This window comes from Cucurbita pepo, chromosome LG16, assembly GCF_002806865.2.
Source record: "Cucurbita pepo subsp. pepo cultivar mu-cu-16 chromosome LG16, ASM280686v2, whole genome shotgun sequence".
In the NCBI taxonomy this organism is placed as follows: Eukaryota; Viridiplantae; Streptophyta; class Magnoliopsida; order Cucurbitales; family Cucurbitaceae; genus Cucurbita; species Cucurbita pepo.
The window spans coordinates 8,628,585-8,643,597 of NC_036653.1; the positions used below are offsets into that span (position 1 = coordinate 8,628,585).

The 15,013-nt window shown below is 36.3% G+C and overlaps 2 protein-coding genes across 4 annotated transcripts in view; both read right to left on the reverse strand.

Moving 5' to 3' along the window:
- Positions 1-5,500, reverse strand: part of LOC111777208 (protein argonaute 4-like) — a 7,854-nt gene extending 2,354 nt beyond the window's left edge. Inside the window, exons 1-16 of the mRNA XM_023656689.1 lie at positions 5,369-5,500; positions 3,768-4,023; positions 3,404-3,609; positions 3,075-3,299; positions 2,843-2,979; positions 2,673-2,770; positions 2,493-2,590; positions 1,891-2,050; positions 1,684-1,800; positions 1,497-1,604; positions 1,327-1,389; positions 1,146-1,259; positions 873-1,038; positions 683-795; positions 397-534; positions 118-248 (exon numbers count right to left, since the gene is read on the reverse strand). Of these exons, the coding sequence (XP_023512457.1) occupies positions 118-248; positions 397-534; positions 683-795; positions 873-1,038; positions 1,146-1,259; positions 1,327-1,389; positions 1,497-1,604; positions 1,684-1,800; positions 1,891-2,050; positions 2,493-2,590; positions 2,673-2,770; positions 2,843-2,979; positions 3,075-3,299; positions 3,404-3,609; positions 3,768-4,022 (2,129 nt within the window). The 5' untranslated portion in view covers position 4,023; positions 5,369-5,500. The remainder of the gene's footprint in view (positions 1-117; positions 249-396; positions 535-682; positions 796-872; positions 1,039-1,145; positions 1,260-1,326; positions 1,390-1,496; positions 1,605-1,683; positions 1,801-1,890; positions 2,051-2,492; positions 2,591-2,672; positions 2,771-2,842; positions 2,980-3,074; positions 3,300-3,403; positions 3,610-3,767; positions 4,024-5,368) is intronic.
- Positions 5,501-6,694: 1,194 nt separating this feature from the next.
- The window catches only part of LOC111777382 (la-related protein 1A-like), a 17,450-nt gene continuing 9,131 nt past the window's right edge, over positions 6,695-15,013 (reverse strand). Inside the window, exons 6-16 of one of the 3 annotated variants that reach the window (XM_023656946.1) lie at positions 13,170-13,428; positions 12,877-13,045; positions 11,325-11,394; positions 10,601-10,705; positions 10,176-10,516; positions 9,844-9,987; positions 9,694-9,757; positions 9,173-9,198; positions 8,344-8,463; positions 8,037-8,141; positions 6,695-7,308 (exon numbers count right to left, since the gene is read on the reverse strand). In XM_023656946.1, the coding sequence (XP_023512714.1) occupies positions 7,158-7,308; positions 8,037-8,141; positions 8,344-8,463; positions 9,173-9,198; positions 9,694-9,757; positions 9,844-9,987; positions 10,176-10,516; positions 10,601-10,705; positions 11,325-11,394; positions 12,877-13,045; positions 13,170-13,428 (1,554 nt within the window). In that variant the 3' untranslated portion in view covers positions 6,695-7,157. The other 2 variants (XM_023656947.1, XM_023656945.1) reach the window with 2 other exon arrangements.

The following is a 15,013-nucleotide window of genomic DNA, read 5'->3' on the forward strand; positions in this document are numbered from 1 at the left end:
CCCCCCCCCACACACACACACACAGGATTACATTAGAACTATAGAAATTAAAAATGGAATTGTATTTGAATTTAAGAAAAAAAATCCAGCAGTGGCTTAAAAGATAAGCTATCCCACCTCATTATGCCATCATCTTCAGTTTCAGAAGTACGCTTGTACAAAGAATCTATCATCTCGACTTTTGGAGATTGAGTCCGAACAGCAGCTCTGTAACGAGAAATCAAGGGCCACTGCCGGGAGCTAACCACCTACAGAACAGGTGGTAAAAACATTTCCATAGAATTTTAATGACAAAATTTGGCCAAACATACTATCAAACTTGGATATATTAGAAGGCATGCTTAGTAAAAGGAAGACAATAGGGTATCATAATACGCCCAAATTAAAGCAAGTTACCGCAGCAATAGATGGAACATCTGACTGGCCTGGAGATCCATGTGAGACATCCATACCCAGGATAATTGTGGGAACCTTTGAAACCATAGGAATGGATGGAGAATGCTCAACTGCTAACAAGGAATTTAGCCCACCAAGCTACAGAAGATAAAAGGATTTAGCCACAAAGATGCAACAGTTCACAGAAACAGACAACAGCATAGGGCATTAACTCCTCCCCAGTGCAAGAACAGAAGTGAATGGAGCAGGCACTATACGAATAAAATGCAGCCAAGTATGTTCTTACCTTGGCATTGATCTTCAGAAGCACATTTGTGAGGTACTGGTCATTTACACGTGTAGGAGCAATACATTGAGTAACAATTCCAAATTCTGCAAGATTCTTTCTTTTCCAAGGACCTGAGAAACACAAATAAAGTTATCAACTTCATCCTCGGACAAATATTTATATTTTAGAGTCCTTAAGTAAACTTTACCATAAAGATCAGAATTCTTCCTCTCAGGGAGTATGCAAAGGATGAATTGCGGTTGTCCAGGTAGTTTAGACTGAACTTCCTCAAACATCTTTTCAACTCTAACCATGGGTGGTGCACGCCTGAATTGTGGATTTTCTTCAAAAACATCAAAAGGCGCTTCTATTGCCTATAAACCAAAAAGGTATTTCAATCAGTTGTTTGTTTAATATTGTAGCAATGAAGTAAATAAGATTTTTTTTTAGTAAGAGAAATGAAGTATAAAAGACAACTTACAATGCCTTTCATATCACCACATCTGATAAGGTCTCTGACAAGGCCACGTGTATCACAGCGTGCTGAAAAGTTTACCACAGCCCATCGCTCTATTTTGGTAGGTTGAGCAAATTTCTGAAACTCAACAACACTGTAAGTCACAGGATTAACAAGGTATTTAAATAATGAGGGAAATGCCAACCTTATTATTGAAATTCCACCGGCCATTACGTGGAAAGAAATCTTCCCCATTGCCCACTTTCAACTTCAAAATTAAGAAATTCATCAAAAACTCAACAACGTTAAGTGGTCAAGAAGACAGAACAGAAGGCCAAATAAACTACAGTACCAGAAGGCAAATGCAAGTAATACCTTGGGTGCAGGTAGAACACGGCCTTCAACTTGAATGAAGTTTGAATTAATAGCAATTCCACATGACCGTAACATTGGTTCGGCATCATATTTGTTCTTTCTCAAAGACTGCAAAGACCTCAGTGATGCAGTATTAAGAATCAATAAAAATAAAATTCAAATGTAGGGCGAGAAAGACAAGACCTACATCAGACAAAACCCTCATCCTTTCTTGAGGCTTTTGCCTCGATTTCTCGACCAGTGAAGCTCTTTGAAATGTGGACAGTGCTTTTGTGTATCGTTGCAGTGATACCAAGGAGCATAGCTGAATAAGGAAGAAAAAGCATTCAAGAGGAAGAAAAGCAATCACTAACATTATGAGCTTTTCAAGTTTAAGAGGGAATAATAGCTCCACCTCAACAGGGATATAAGTGGGACGCTTAGGCTTCCCCACATTTATACAAGGAAGATCGGCTGAATATCGAAGTTCAATGTGGCGATGCTTAACAAAATAATCATAAACAGTGATTTCAATGGAATCTTCATCGCTTCCGCTTTTCTGTCTCAACGTAAACCTATGACATGCACCAAAGGTAAAGTTATATCCAAATAAGAAAGGACACAACATTTAGGAGCCATTTGATATTCAATTCCGTCTGGGTTTTCAAAACATGCGAAAACTGTGAATGAATTCAAGCACAATTAATTTTATTGAGCACATCAAAGTCACCATTTAACTCAAGAATCAAGAATGAATAATAAAATTTTCTTCTCAAAAGATGGGCCTGTTGTGAGGAGACATGAAAAGGTTACAAGAAAAAATAGCGTCTAAAAACAATTGTCCAAATACCTTTTTACAGAATTATAGTTCTGAAAATACAAAACGAAAAATGTTTTGAAAATTATTTTCAAACCCATGAGTCATAAAATGTAGTGTACGCTAATGCCACTATTTATTGGCAATTCTAACTTAAAATGATAAAGAAACGGAAACAAGGTAACAGCAGGAAAAAATACGTTTGCTCTTTACAAGCCTTTTCACTTAATCCAGTTATCTTGTATTCTGCATTAGACGGGCTTGCTTGAATCCTCAAATTCTTAAGTGTCCGTTTAGCCTGTTGTTCAAGAACGTACAAAAAGCTGTAAGGCAAAGTAAAAGAGATAGCATAGATAAAATCAATCAAACGTTGGTCTCACCTTGGTCCAGTCAAGTGAGAAAGGATCCCTGACATTCTGGTTTGCAATTAAGAAGTCCACAACAGGACCGGGCTGTATAATCATTGTAGTGGAGACATCTGAAAGGAATAGAACCGATTAGATATTATTAACAAATTCAAACGAAATCGGGTATAATGATAAAGACTTGCCAATATTCAAAGAGAGGCCACTCTGGGTTGTTCTAAAACTAGAGTGAAAGCCTCTACAGCCAAGAACACCACCGCCTACATCAGCAAAACTGTTTGGGTCATTATGGAAAAATGATTGTCTGACAAGCAGGCAACCTCTGCAACAAACCAGGTTTGTGTTAGAAAAAATGTCATAATAATCCTATAATCAGTGATAGCAGCTTAAAGAGTAAAACAAAAAAGTTGCACTTACTGCTTTGATGCATTCTGCCGTAAGATGATATCCAGCACCCTAATGGCCTCTTGGAAATTCTCAGATTCCTGACCACGTAAAGCACTTGCAATAGCCTGCATTGGTATCTTCGCTGCAAAGCTAATTTCTACCTTATATGATTTTGAACGGTAGGGTCGTTTCATCCTTTTTCGGTCTCCATCATTTGGACTTCCATGACCATCAGGACTACAGTTTCCATTGTTCCTGTAGGAATTGAACCATGTGATATAGTAACATGCAAACAGGTTTTGATTTGACAAAGTTTCCTAAGCATTTTCAATCATAATTAAGAACCATTATATTTATACCTGTTTGATGAGACTTCCTCAAGAACAACGGTAAATTCAAGTTTATTTCTCGGGAGAGGACCAACAGTGAATAAACTCTTCTCTCCATCATAAGCAAATTCCTTTCCAGCTAATTCACTATGATAAGTTTCATGTACTTTATCAATCACTTTTCTTCCTATGCCCTTGCCATCAACAGGGCGACCATCTTCATATGAAAGTGCAACCTGTAAATTGTAAATATTCTTCAAAATATGAATATGATTATCTCGAAACAACCTCTAGCACAAAAAACATACGAATTTTAAACAGTCACTGATTGTGGATACAGTGAAAAAAAAAAAGGTTTAAAGATAAGAGGAAAAGTATAAAGAAAGGAACGTACACTGTAATGGAAAAAATGTCCTTCTATATTAGACACATTTACTTTAAAATGATTAGTAAGCAGAGTTATCTTCTGGCCCTTTGAAGCAAGGCCACGTCGTGCAATGGGAACCCGCACAACCTTTTTCTTCACTAGTTCTGGAGCCTGCTCTAGTTCGGCCTGAATAGGAATGACATTAGGGGGAATAGGAGGAGGGGGCGGGGGAGGGGGCAATGCGCCGTCAGCTCCATTTCCATCTGGCTCATTTGAACTCATCCTGAAGTAATTTGCATGACTAATAAGACAGACGGAGTACATAAATAAGGAACTATTTATAAGCCAATAAACGGTCATGCCTGATTTTTCTATCATTCAAAACTATTAGCCCGTAACAACATTATTATTGAGAGCCGATTCTAGGGAGTCCTTCGAGGAGACATATTGGGCGGCTAAATTTTTTAAGATAAAAAATCACACCGTTCATATGGTGGGGAGCAGATAACGACGAACTATACTGCACCAAGAAACATTAAACACTATGGAAGACGGAACATAGACATTTGTAATTAACCATAGCCCGTCGGCCCACTAAATTTCCAGAACAGGCAAACCATATGAGAAACCCCATATAAACAAATTAAACTACGAATTTCATCAGAATCACAATGCAAAACATGCAGAATCGATTTGACAGGCACACCAAAGATACGATACCGAGCTTTGATATATTAATGATGACATTTAGGATCCAATCAAAAGCAAAAATGGACACAACCGAAAGGCATGAAAACGTTAAAAACTAGCACCCATGGTTTCAATATTAGATTAGAGAATCGTGTCTTGGCTTATAAAGTACAAAGAAGCGTGGCATTTCCTAATTCGTATCCAACGAAGCGGAGCCAAAACATTAAGCAGCTGGTCCAACAGGTAACTTAGAACACATGAGAACATTCAAAATCAGCATGCAAACACACATACACAAGCACTTCAGCAAATAAAGGCTGCTGGATGGATGTTAAGATGATCCACCAACACTTCTAAACCCAAGAACCAAAAGTGAGAGGGAGAATACAGCAATAGAAAAACAGCGTCGCTCGTGGACAGTCGGTGGAGAAACTTAAAGTCATTAACAATTTGATAATCACCACTCCTTTGAAAACCAGAAACAAAAAGAAGGAGATAACCGAAAATGCACGACCCGTGTGATCGGAAACAGAAAACTCAAGCCCTCCCCCAGAAAACCGACTTGGGTTAAAAATCAGAAGAAAACGTTGAAAGTACAGCAGAACACGACAGTCTCAACAACGAGAGGAAAAAAGTCAAAAAAAAAAAAAAAAAAAAAAAAAAAAAAAAGGAAAAAGGAAAAAGAAAGAAAACAACCAGCTAAAGAATTAAGAAGGAAGAACAATCTGGGAAGCAGAGCTCAGATAAAGCTAAAACAGAAGAACATTGCAGGGCTGACAATGGAGAGTAGCCGCATTCTCTCTCCAAAGGGAAAGGAGAAGAAATGAACAAAATAAGACAGGCGACAAAAATCGTTGAGAAGCCATAAAATGATGAGCGACAGAGAATGAGATGGGAGTTTGACGAAGCAAAACAGGAAGCGATGATGAAATCAGTACCTGAATCACAGAAACGGAGGAAACGCAGAGTGTGAAAACCCTAGAAACTGGAAAGACGAACTATAAACTTAACACACTTCCACTCAAATTCTTACTCTCTCCCTCTCTCTGTAAATGGATAAAGAGATGATATCAGCTCCAATAACGGCGTTTTTCCACTTTTCTTTTATGTAAAATCAAACCTCACAGATGGCTGAATCCTAACCGTCTCTTCTCATGAGCCCCACGAACCTTTGTATCAAAAGTTCATAAGATGTGCGAAATCGACGGCCACAATTGCACAAGGCGGCTTCCGAAGACGTCAGTCCATTGGCCCCACGCGCGCGTGACTCATACTGCCCGCCCTTCTCAGCTTCTCCATTTTGCCGCGTGTTAAACCCACCTCCCACCTAACTCACATGTTTGCCACCATTGAAATCGTAAAATGACGGCTGTGTCCCTCCCTCACAATTTATGGTGCGTGGGTCCCACTTCCTAATCGGTGGACACGCATATTTACGTTGTGGTAAATAAAACTAATTCATTTCGAGTTAAATGGTTATTTATGATATAAGGCCAATAGTGGNGCCTCCCACCTAACTCACATGTTTGCCACCATTGAAATCGTAAATGACGGCTGTGTCCCTCCCTCACAATTTATGGTGCGTGGGTCCCACTTCCTAATCGGTGGACACGCATATTTACGTTGTGGTAAATAAAACTAATTCATTTCGAGTTAAATGGTTATTTATGATATAAGGCCAATAGTGGGAAGTGGGACCATATTCTTCTCTTTTGATGAATAATAACCAATGATATTTTATTATTGATTTAATAATAATAATAATAATAATAATAATAAATTAGGTTGAATTAGCATGAATTCAATTTATTGTTATTATTTGGTCAATTTTTAATACAAGTATCAAACATTTATTGGAAATCAATCACTGGATTTAAGATTTATTCATTAAAATTGGATAATCTAAAGTATATGAGACCAAAATAAATATGATCATCGATTATGATTTAAATCGAGTACAAAATTTGAATGGATAGGTTTTCCTTTTTTTTATTGGTACATATGTATTTAAATAAAAATATAATGATCGGTTTTCAAATTGCATCTCTTTTTCATTCTTAAAATTTAACTATTTTCAAACTTATTCTCCTGCCACGAGTAGGATAAAATTAGTTAAAATTCAAAATAAATTTAAAAAATAAGAATAGTATAATACTATGTTCAAACCTGTTTTCTTTTTTTGTGGTATCGGTCCCAAGTTCAAAGCTACGAATGAGGTTAATACTGGGTAGAATCTGTTGATGTATCCCACCACATAATAGGAATAGAAAAATAAGAACTTGAGACGATGGAGTTTTCAAAATCCACAAGCTTGTTTATGGAACATATCACACATTACCCTTCCAAAAACAACCAATAAGTAAATAATCAGCCAATAAAATTAAATTTTCTTATTATTCTTTTCTTTTCCCTTTCCCTTTCCCTCATTTACAATGTTACAGTCCTGAGACAACCAATGTGACTACTAACTGGCAACATGGGGAACTCTCTTCAAGCTCGCTGCTGCAGGCACCACCGAAATTAAGGCTTATACCCCACAACACAGCTTCACCTCAAATTATAAGAAAACCTCAGCCACCAGTAGCCATACTCACAGGCAGAGGCACTTATATAATGTACAAACCCATTTTAGCCTCAAAACCCAACTTCCTCCTCAACTCAACTATCAGGTTGTTAGCATTGTCGTTCAAAATTGGAGTGTTGCCATCAAAGTTCATCACATCACTCTCAATTCCCATCCTCATTTACATTTGCTGCCTTCTCCTTAGCACGGAAATCATCCAAGCTACGGTATTCCTCCTTAAGTAACTTGTCCAATTCTGGATGTTTTCTTAGGGGCTCTTTCTGATCCCGTTGTCTACGATAGTGGTGGAAGGCCCTGTCAAATATAAATAATAGATGATCCGACCCGGTGGCCAAAGATACTCGATATAATGTTAAGACAATCGGAAAAACGATATAGCAGACAAAGGGATGGAAAACTCAACTACTTTCAACCTATGAACAGTCTGAAATACAATGCTTACAAGCCTAAAGAAAAGATGATCAAAGGCAAAGCATATCATATTGAGTGGCACACGTACTGTCAAATAGACAAGATGCAAGCATGAGTCGAGATTATGTGAAATATATGACCTCTCACCCCCGGGGGATGCCTGATTCTGTTACAAAGTAGTGTTTGGAGATATCCTTCAAGCTTTTTGGGGTTTTGGAGTTTGAAACCTTACCATTGAAGACTCATCTTGTCTCCATGAGCTGTCCTTGGCATCCAAAGTCTCTCGGAGAGAACAAGAGTTTGATAGGAGAGGTTTTTATTACGATTTCATGATGTAAAAGAGAGGAAAAAACCCCTTATTTTCTGAATATTCCTCTCACCTTCATGGTTTTAATCCAAGAACGAAGGTTCTGGTTGGAAATATTCCCAAAAACGTATTGGCTATCCTATAGAATTTGGCATTAAGTCATTGTCCCGACAGATCATATACGAGATGTCTATCATGATAAGAACCGAAGCACAAATGGTATATAAATTAAACTACATAGCTTAAAGCATGCAGTAGGTAATTTAAACACCATGAAAATAACAGAAGATACGTAAGAACTCACCAGTATTTCTCGAGGCCGTAAAGACTTCCCTTCTGGAAGAACTCAAGAGTAAGCTGTTCAAAGTCTGTGTATAGATCCTCTCTAAATTCCTTTTCCAAACCATAACTGGTACCAGAAAACATTGTCAAATTTAATAAAGCAATCCAGAAGATATAGCTACGAACTTGAATTCTCATTCATGTAAAAAATTATGTTTCACAAAAGAGAGCATTATGGACACCACTCATGCTGAAACTTTAGGAAGTTAAGATAGCAGGTAAATCAAGGATGGATGGGAGTAAAAGCAAGTATGATTTTTCATCAATACCTATAGAACCTGAAAAGGCACTCTATTCCATAATTATAGTCAGAAGCAGCATCTTCCAAGGCAAATTTTCGGAAGTCATTGTACATTGAATCGACAAACAGATCTCTAAGAAAATAAGACCAAAATCGATATAGANGAAAAAACCCCTTATTTTCTGAATATTCCTCTCACCTTCATGGTTTTAATCCAAGAACGAAGGTTCTGGTTGGAAATATTCCCAAAAACGTATTGGCTATCCTATAGAATTTGGCATTAAGTCATTGTCCCGACAGATCATATACGAGATGTCTATCATGATAAGAACCGAAGCACAAATGGTATATAAATTAAACTACATAGCTTAAAGCATGCAGTAGGTAATTTAAACACCATGAAAATAACAGAAGATACGTAAGAACTCACCAGTATTTCTCGAGGCCGTAAAGACTTCCCTTCTGGAAGAACTCAAGAGTAAGCTGTTCAAAGTCTGTGTATAGATCCTCTCTAAATTCCTTTTCCAAACCATAACTGGTACCAGAAAACATTGTCAAATTTAATAAAGCAATCCAGAAGATATAGCTACGAACTTGAATTCTCATTCATGTAAAAAATTATGTTTCACAAAAGAGAGCATTATGGACACCACTCATGCTGAAACTTTAGGAAGTTAAGATAGCAGGTAAATCAAGGATGGATGGGAGTAAAAGCAAGTATGATTTTTCATCAATACCTATAGAACCTGAAAAGGCACTCTATTCCATAATTATAGTCAGAAGCAGCATCTTCCAAGGCAAATTTTCGGAAGTCATTGTACATTGAATCGACAAACAGATCTCTAAGAAAATAAGACCAAAATCGATATAGAGTATTCATTTCCTGCATAAATAGATCACTTTAGAGGTGAACTTATATATAAAAATAATTGTAAAAAATTGACAGCGTCAGCTTGTAAGAATTTTTATAACTATGCTAATTCCCAGAAGCCAGGTGTGTATTAACTTAAAACCATGGAAGGCAAAGAAAACGGTATAATCAGTTAAGACAGCAGGGTCGGCATGAAAGAAGAGTAGATCTGAAAAGTACTTAATTAGATATAAGCCAAGGGCTTTATCAAGTACAAAACTTGACCACATTTCATAAGCAATTAATTAAAAAAATGAAAGATCTTATATATCAAATATAATTTATAAAGTGCAAATATTTTCATGGAAGATTCAGCTTAAATTTTCCAGAAGGCTGTGCTTTAAACATAAAATCGACGTAGAAGACCCAGTGATAGATGTAGTTTAGGGCAACACCATGCACATGCATATTTTTTCGTCGAAGATGCAATAAAGATGATGGAGAGGAATGTTTAGGAAATAAATCCACCTCGCTGCAACCAATTCCCAACTTCTTTCTGTCGCTCAAGCACTTTTTGTAAAATTTAAGGTACCTAAAATGAGAAACATGGGAAAGCATCACGTTACAAGCCATCCTCATATTTGAGCAATAGATAACATAAGTAAATGATTGTCTCACTTCTGCTGTTTAAAACCATTCTCTTCTAGAAGTTGGTGACTGGGATGCTGAAAGGGTGGAAAAGACTTGGGCAGAGAACCCACTGGTGGACTATTGCCAAGGAAATTTCCATGAGGAGAAACACTCAATTTCGATGGCCTGGAGCTGTAAATATGAAATCATACTTGCATTAGCCCCATAAAAATGTGTGTGTGTGTGGAAGTATGATTTCTTTGTTTAGGAAACTAAAATAAAGTAACTTCCGTCCTGCAAATTAACTTCTTTTTTCTCAAAAGGAGAGAACACGTACATTATGATATTTTTTACACAGGTAGCGGCTCTTTCAGACTAACCTTGTGTTTTCAGGAGGAGTAGAACCAAAGAAAAAACCTACAGAATTACTAGGTGGGCTCTCTGCTACAATGCCAAGAGAGGTCCGACTCGTTCCATGATTTCTAAAGTTGCTGGAGAAAAAGCGTTGCTTAAGTGATGAGTGTTGTCTAGGGAAGGTTTTAGTTTGTTTCTTCCTGGGACTAGCATTCCCGATTTCATCCAAGCCACAGTTTCCAGCAAAATTTTCACTAAGCTTTGACCTTGCTGATCCTGAAGCACTGCTAGATAATCTTGAGGTTACTTCCCTATTCTCTGAGTTGCACTTGCTATTTTTTCGATTAGATCTCTTATTTTCCAGTACCTTTGATGTTAAAACAATTCAACGATCATTCAAAATTGAGTGAAAGTATTGCATAAAACAAAATAAGGATGGTAGATTCTCAACTTGCTCGTAGAAGTAAAGGCCATCGTTTATTGTTGAAGCAAGCTCTTTAGATATTGATTTTGATTCTTTGCCTCCATTTGTAGACCTTTCTTTGATGGCACTATTCTGCAAGGCAATTATGGAGGAAAAAAATTAAAAACAAATCCAAACAAGAAATGAAATAGGACATGAACTATTCATACATGCACTAGAAAAGGAATTCGAGACTTGACATCATTAAGGGGGATACAGTCTCATAAAACCCAAATAAACAAAGACAGTATCTGGGCATTGAATCCGTTTCAAAGAACAAATTATCCTATATTCATTTAATTAGCTACCATCAAAACTTTAGTTATCAGAAACAAAAATATCTACCTAATAAAGATAATAATGCCGCAATATCAGATTGCGGGCAACTATGACCAGCTAATACACTGATAGTTCTATTTCCATTTACGTAAATATTTGTCTTCCAGAACACAAGACACCAAGCAAATCCTTATCCAGAAAAGTTGGGACATCAAAACTTTTATTGATTTCTTAACACTTCCCAGCAAGAATATACAGATGAAAGATCGAATCAAGGTTCATATAGCAACAGCTAATAACAATATAAAAGGATGACATGAATATTCTGATTTGCTCTTCATCTAACGTCCGTATAAAAAAGTAAGATTAATGTTATTAAGTGAGCAGCAGTTGCTAGACATGGAAGCAAATCATTTTCCCTAATAACATCTACCTGCGTGACAATAATAAGTCTCTGAACATCTTGATCATTGACAGCAATCTCATCATCATCTTTGTCAATCCTTGGTAGATGATACAACAAAGATTAAGAAAATGAGAACAAAAAACAAGCTTTGAACATTCTACAAATTGTATCACCACATCAATGGAACTGATCCATTGTATAGAAAGTGAAGATATATATCTGCGCATGTACGGGAAAACGATCAAAAATCATGAATGAATAGCCAACCAGTAGCTATCTCTCTATCTGCAAAAGATTATACTGTTCCTAAGACTTCTAGAAATAACCTATTCAAACTAACACAAGCACTGATGTAAACCATTTCTATAATATACTGGTCAAATACCAATATCCAATGACCAAGAAATATATTAATTATCTATCAGACAGTCCATGGTGTAGTAAATTCCTAATAGAATAGCTTTTTGATTATTGCGCCGACTAGCCAATACTTCATCGTAACCAACAATTACGCCAGTTTTTTTTTATAACTACAAGCTGTTGTGTTTTCTGCCAAGAGGCGACAATCTCTTTTAAAGAAAGAAAGTATATAAGCAGAAGTATAGATAAGTTATCCACCAAAAAAGCCAGGAAAGTTTATAAAAAAGGGCTGTGAATTGACCAAAAAGGAATTGTAGTAACAAAAACTGAGACACCATATTGTAACAAAAGATTTAATAATATTAAATCTACACTAAACAACCTAGCAAGAATGTATTCTATCATGCCAAACAACATTGTTGCAATCCAGGTAGATCATATTTTGCACAATAAAGTCTGCATGACAACAAAATGAGAGAGGAAATATAGACTAGAGAAAAGGAGGAAATATAGACTTGATGGAAGGTATGTAGGGAAGAAAAGGAGAAATTAGAGATGGAAGAAATTGAAGAATTTGTATGCGTGTGAAAGAGACAGATTTTAGATGAGTCTTTCATTAGGAAGGGAATAATGGAAGACAAAAAGTCTCCCAAGCATCCAAAAAATTGTTGAAAAGCACTCCAAGTGTGAAAAAATGAAGGCCAAATAGTAACAAAAGTCCCTAGAGTTTAAGAGGAAAACACCTTCATATGTAAGAAAAAACAAAGAAACAGCATCTAGAAAACTCTAACCCTGTAAAATCCTCTGGTATCCTTCTAATTTTTTCCAAAAGAAAGCTACACAAACCTTTTGTTTACCCAACTAAAGGATGTCTTAGAGTGATTTGAATTTAGTCTTTGACAAAGTGAGACTAAGAAATTGAAATTCCTTCACCAAGTGACCAAGAACGATGAAGAAACAAACGTGGATCAAAATATATTGACAGGACCTTTTTTTATTATATTCTATTCTTTTTTCTTTTTTCTTTTCTTTTTCTTTTTTTTTTTTTTTTTTTTTTTTTTTTTNTTTTTTTTTTTTTTTTTCTGGTGGGAGAGGTATGGACAGAATCACAGAAATTACAAATAATTTGCAAAAGGTTATATTTATTAAATATATTGCTAGCAGTGACGCTACAAGGAAAGATCGAATAAAAATTATCAAGCTAGAATCAATAATATACCTTCCACTTGAAGTCAAATCATCCTTTTTTATCGCTTTCTGTTCAATCTCTAGCTCTTCATCAAGCATGAAAGTGCTTGAAAATTGGCTCGAAAGGTCATCAACATTCTGTGCACCAACATTAGATGAAAACTCTATGCCTTGAGGCGGCACAGTTCCACGAGAATGTTCTGAACAAAGTTATAATCAGCACAAAACCAACACATGATTATTAAATTGACCTCCCACTTGAACTAATACGTTCATCACAATACTTTTTTATTCCATCATCAAGCTGAACAATCAAACTATCACCTTCCACTATATCTAGATTTGCTACTTCCAGACTGTCCCTGCTTGAGAGCTGCTCCAGAGAACAACCCTGAGGTAGTGAAGAGTTGATGTTATGATTGGACGCCAGCCTTCTACAACAATCTGAAGCATTCTCGTCCACCAAAGAGTTAGTAGTTTCATACACCAGATTGGATGAAGTCTCAACCCTTAATGTTGATTTAGAGTCTTCAGGAACTGGAATCCACTTTAACCATTCATCACGTTTTCGCACCTTATCACCCTACAGAAGATTAAGGTTTGTAAGGTAAAGTAAAATAAATTATGTTTTATTACGAGCCTATGTAGTTTCAAGTTCATTTTTAATATATGATTTACTTATGAATATTCTTTTTAACAAGAAACAACTTCAAATATATAAAGTTCGACAGATGAAAGGGGGTTAAAAGGAAATAATACAAACAGAAAATACGACCATATAGAGATTATCTTTTCTAATATCTATGACTGAAAAACTTTAAAGAACCAATAAGAGAGCTTGCAAAAGAATGATGAAACTATGAATAAGGCCTTCTCCATGATTGCTACTTCAAATCTTCGAACGAAAATCAAGAACTGATCACCAATAAACAAACAAAAAAAAAAAACTTTTAAGAAGCAACCACAAAGCATCTTGATGCAACAAAATCAGAAAGCTTCTCAATACCAAAAAGATTGATTCCATCACACTCTAAACTTCAAGCCAAATGTGCACATAACTCCTCAAAAAAAAAAACTCCTCTGCTTTGCAAGAATAATTATCCCATAAAAAGAAGCTTTGGAAGAACCATCGTCAGCAAATAAGGGAAAATTATCTTCGTGCAAGTTAATCCTATTACCTCAGTAAGATTCAGAAAAAGAATCTTAAAAAACAACAACCTCCATACTCAAATCCACTAGTAGAATAATTGATTCCACTCCACTCAAACTTACCTCGAAATCAATCTCATAGACGTCACCGTATGGTGTGGGTTCTTTGTCAAGTGAACAACTTCTCCGGTTAAACCTATATCTGGATCCAAAGGAGTGAAGGCAAAATATTTGTTTTAGGGTAAAATAGGTGAAAGGGCGGATAGAAAGGTGACATTTTGATCATAAGATACTAAAAGCTTTGTATATCTTTCTTCTTCGATTGAATTTGAATTTGAAGAGTTTTCGCCAGAGCATGGATGGAATTACTTTGAATACACTTCGTTCGTATTGAGAGGTTATTTAAGTGGGCCAAGTCCCGTTGGTGACAACAAAAAAAAATTGGAGTGATTGAGAGGAGGGGTGATTTGAATGATGGGGAGGGAGGTCCTTCGGAGTTGGTTGGGATTTTTGTGGATGAAATTGAATTCACCTCCTCTCCTCTCAGGTAGTAAATAATTCAAACTTCTATTATTAGCTTCAACACCCTCAATTCTGCGGAAATCAGTTTAGGACTTCACTTCATATCTTCTTGATATACATCTTGGATTCTGCACATCCCCATCTTTCTTCTAACCTTCTCGAACAATGGTTGTTTTAAGGGCTTTGTGAATAGGTTTGCGATTTGTTCATCACTTCGGCAAAAGTTGAGTTCAATAATGCCTTCTTTACACAAATCACGCCAGAAATGAAATCGAACATCGATGTGCTTACTCCTTCCATGCAACACAGAATTTTTAGACAACTTAATAGTTGACATATTATCACAATATATAACCGTCGTATCTGGTTGCTTCTGATTAAGAATTTCAAGCATTTTTCTTAACCAAATTGCTTGGCACGAGCATGCTGCTGCTGCCACAAATTCTGCTGTAGTTGAGAGTGTTACAATAGGTTGCTTCTTTGAAGACCAGCAAATA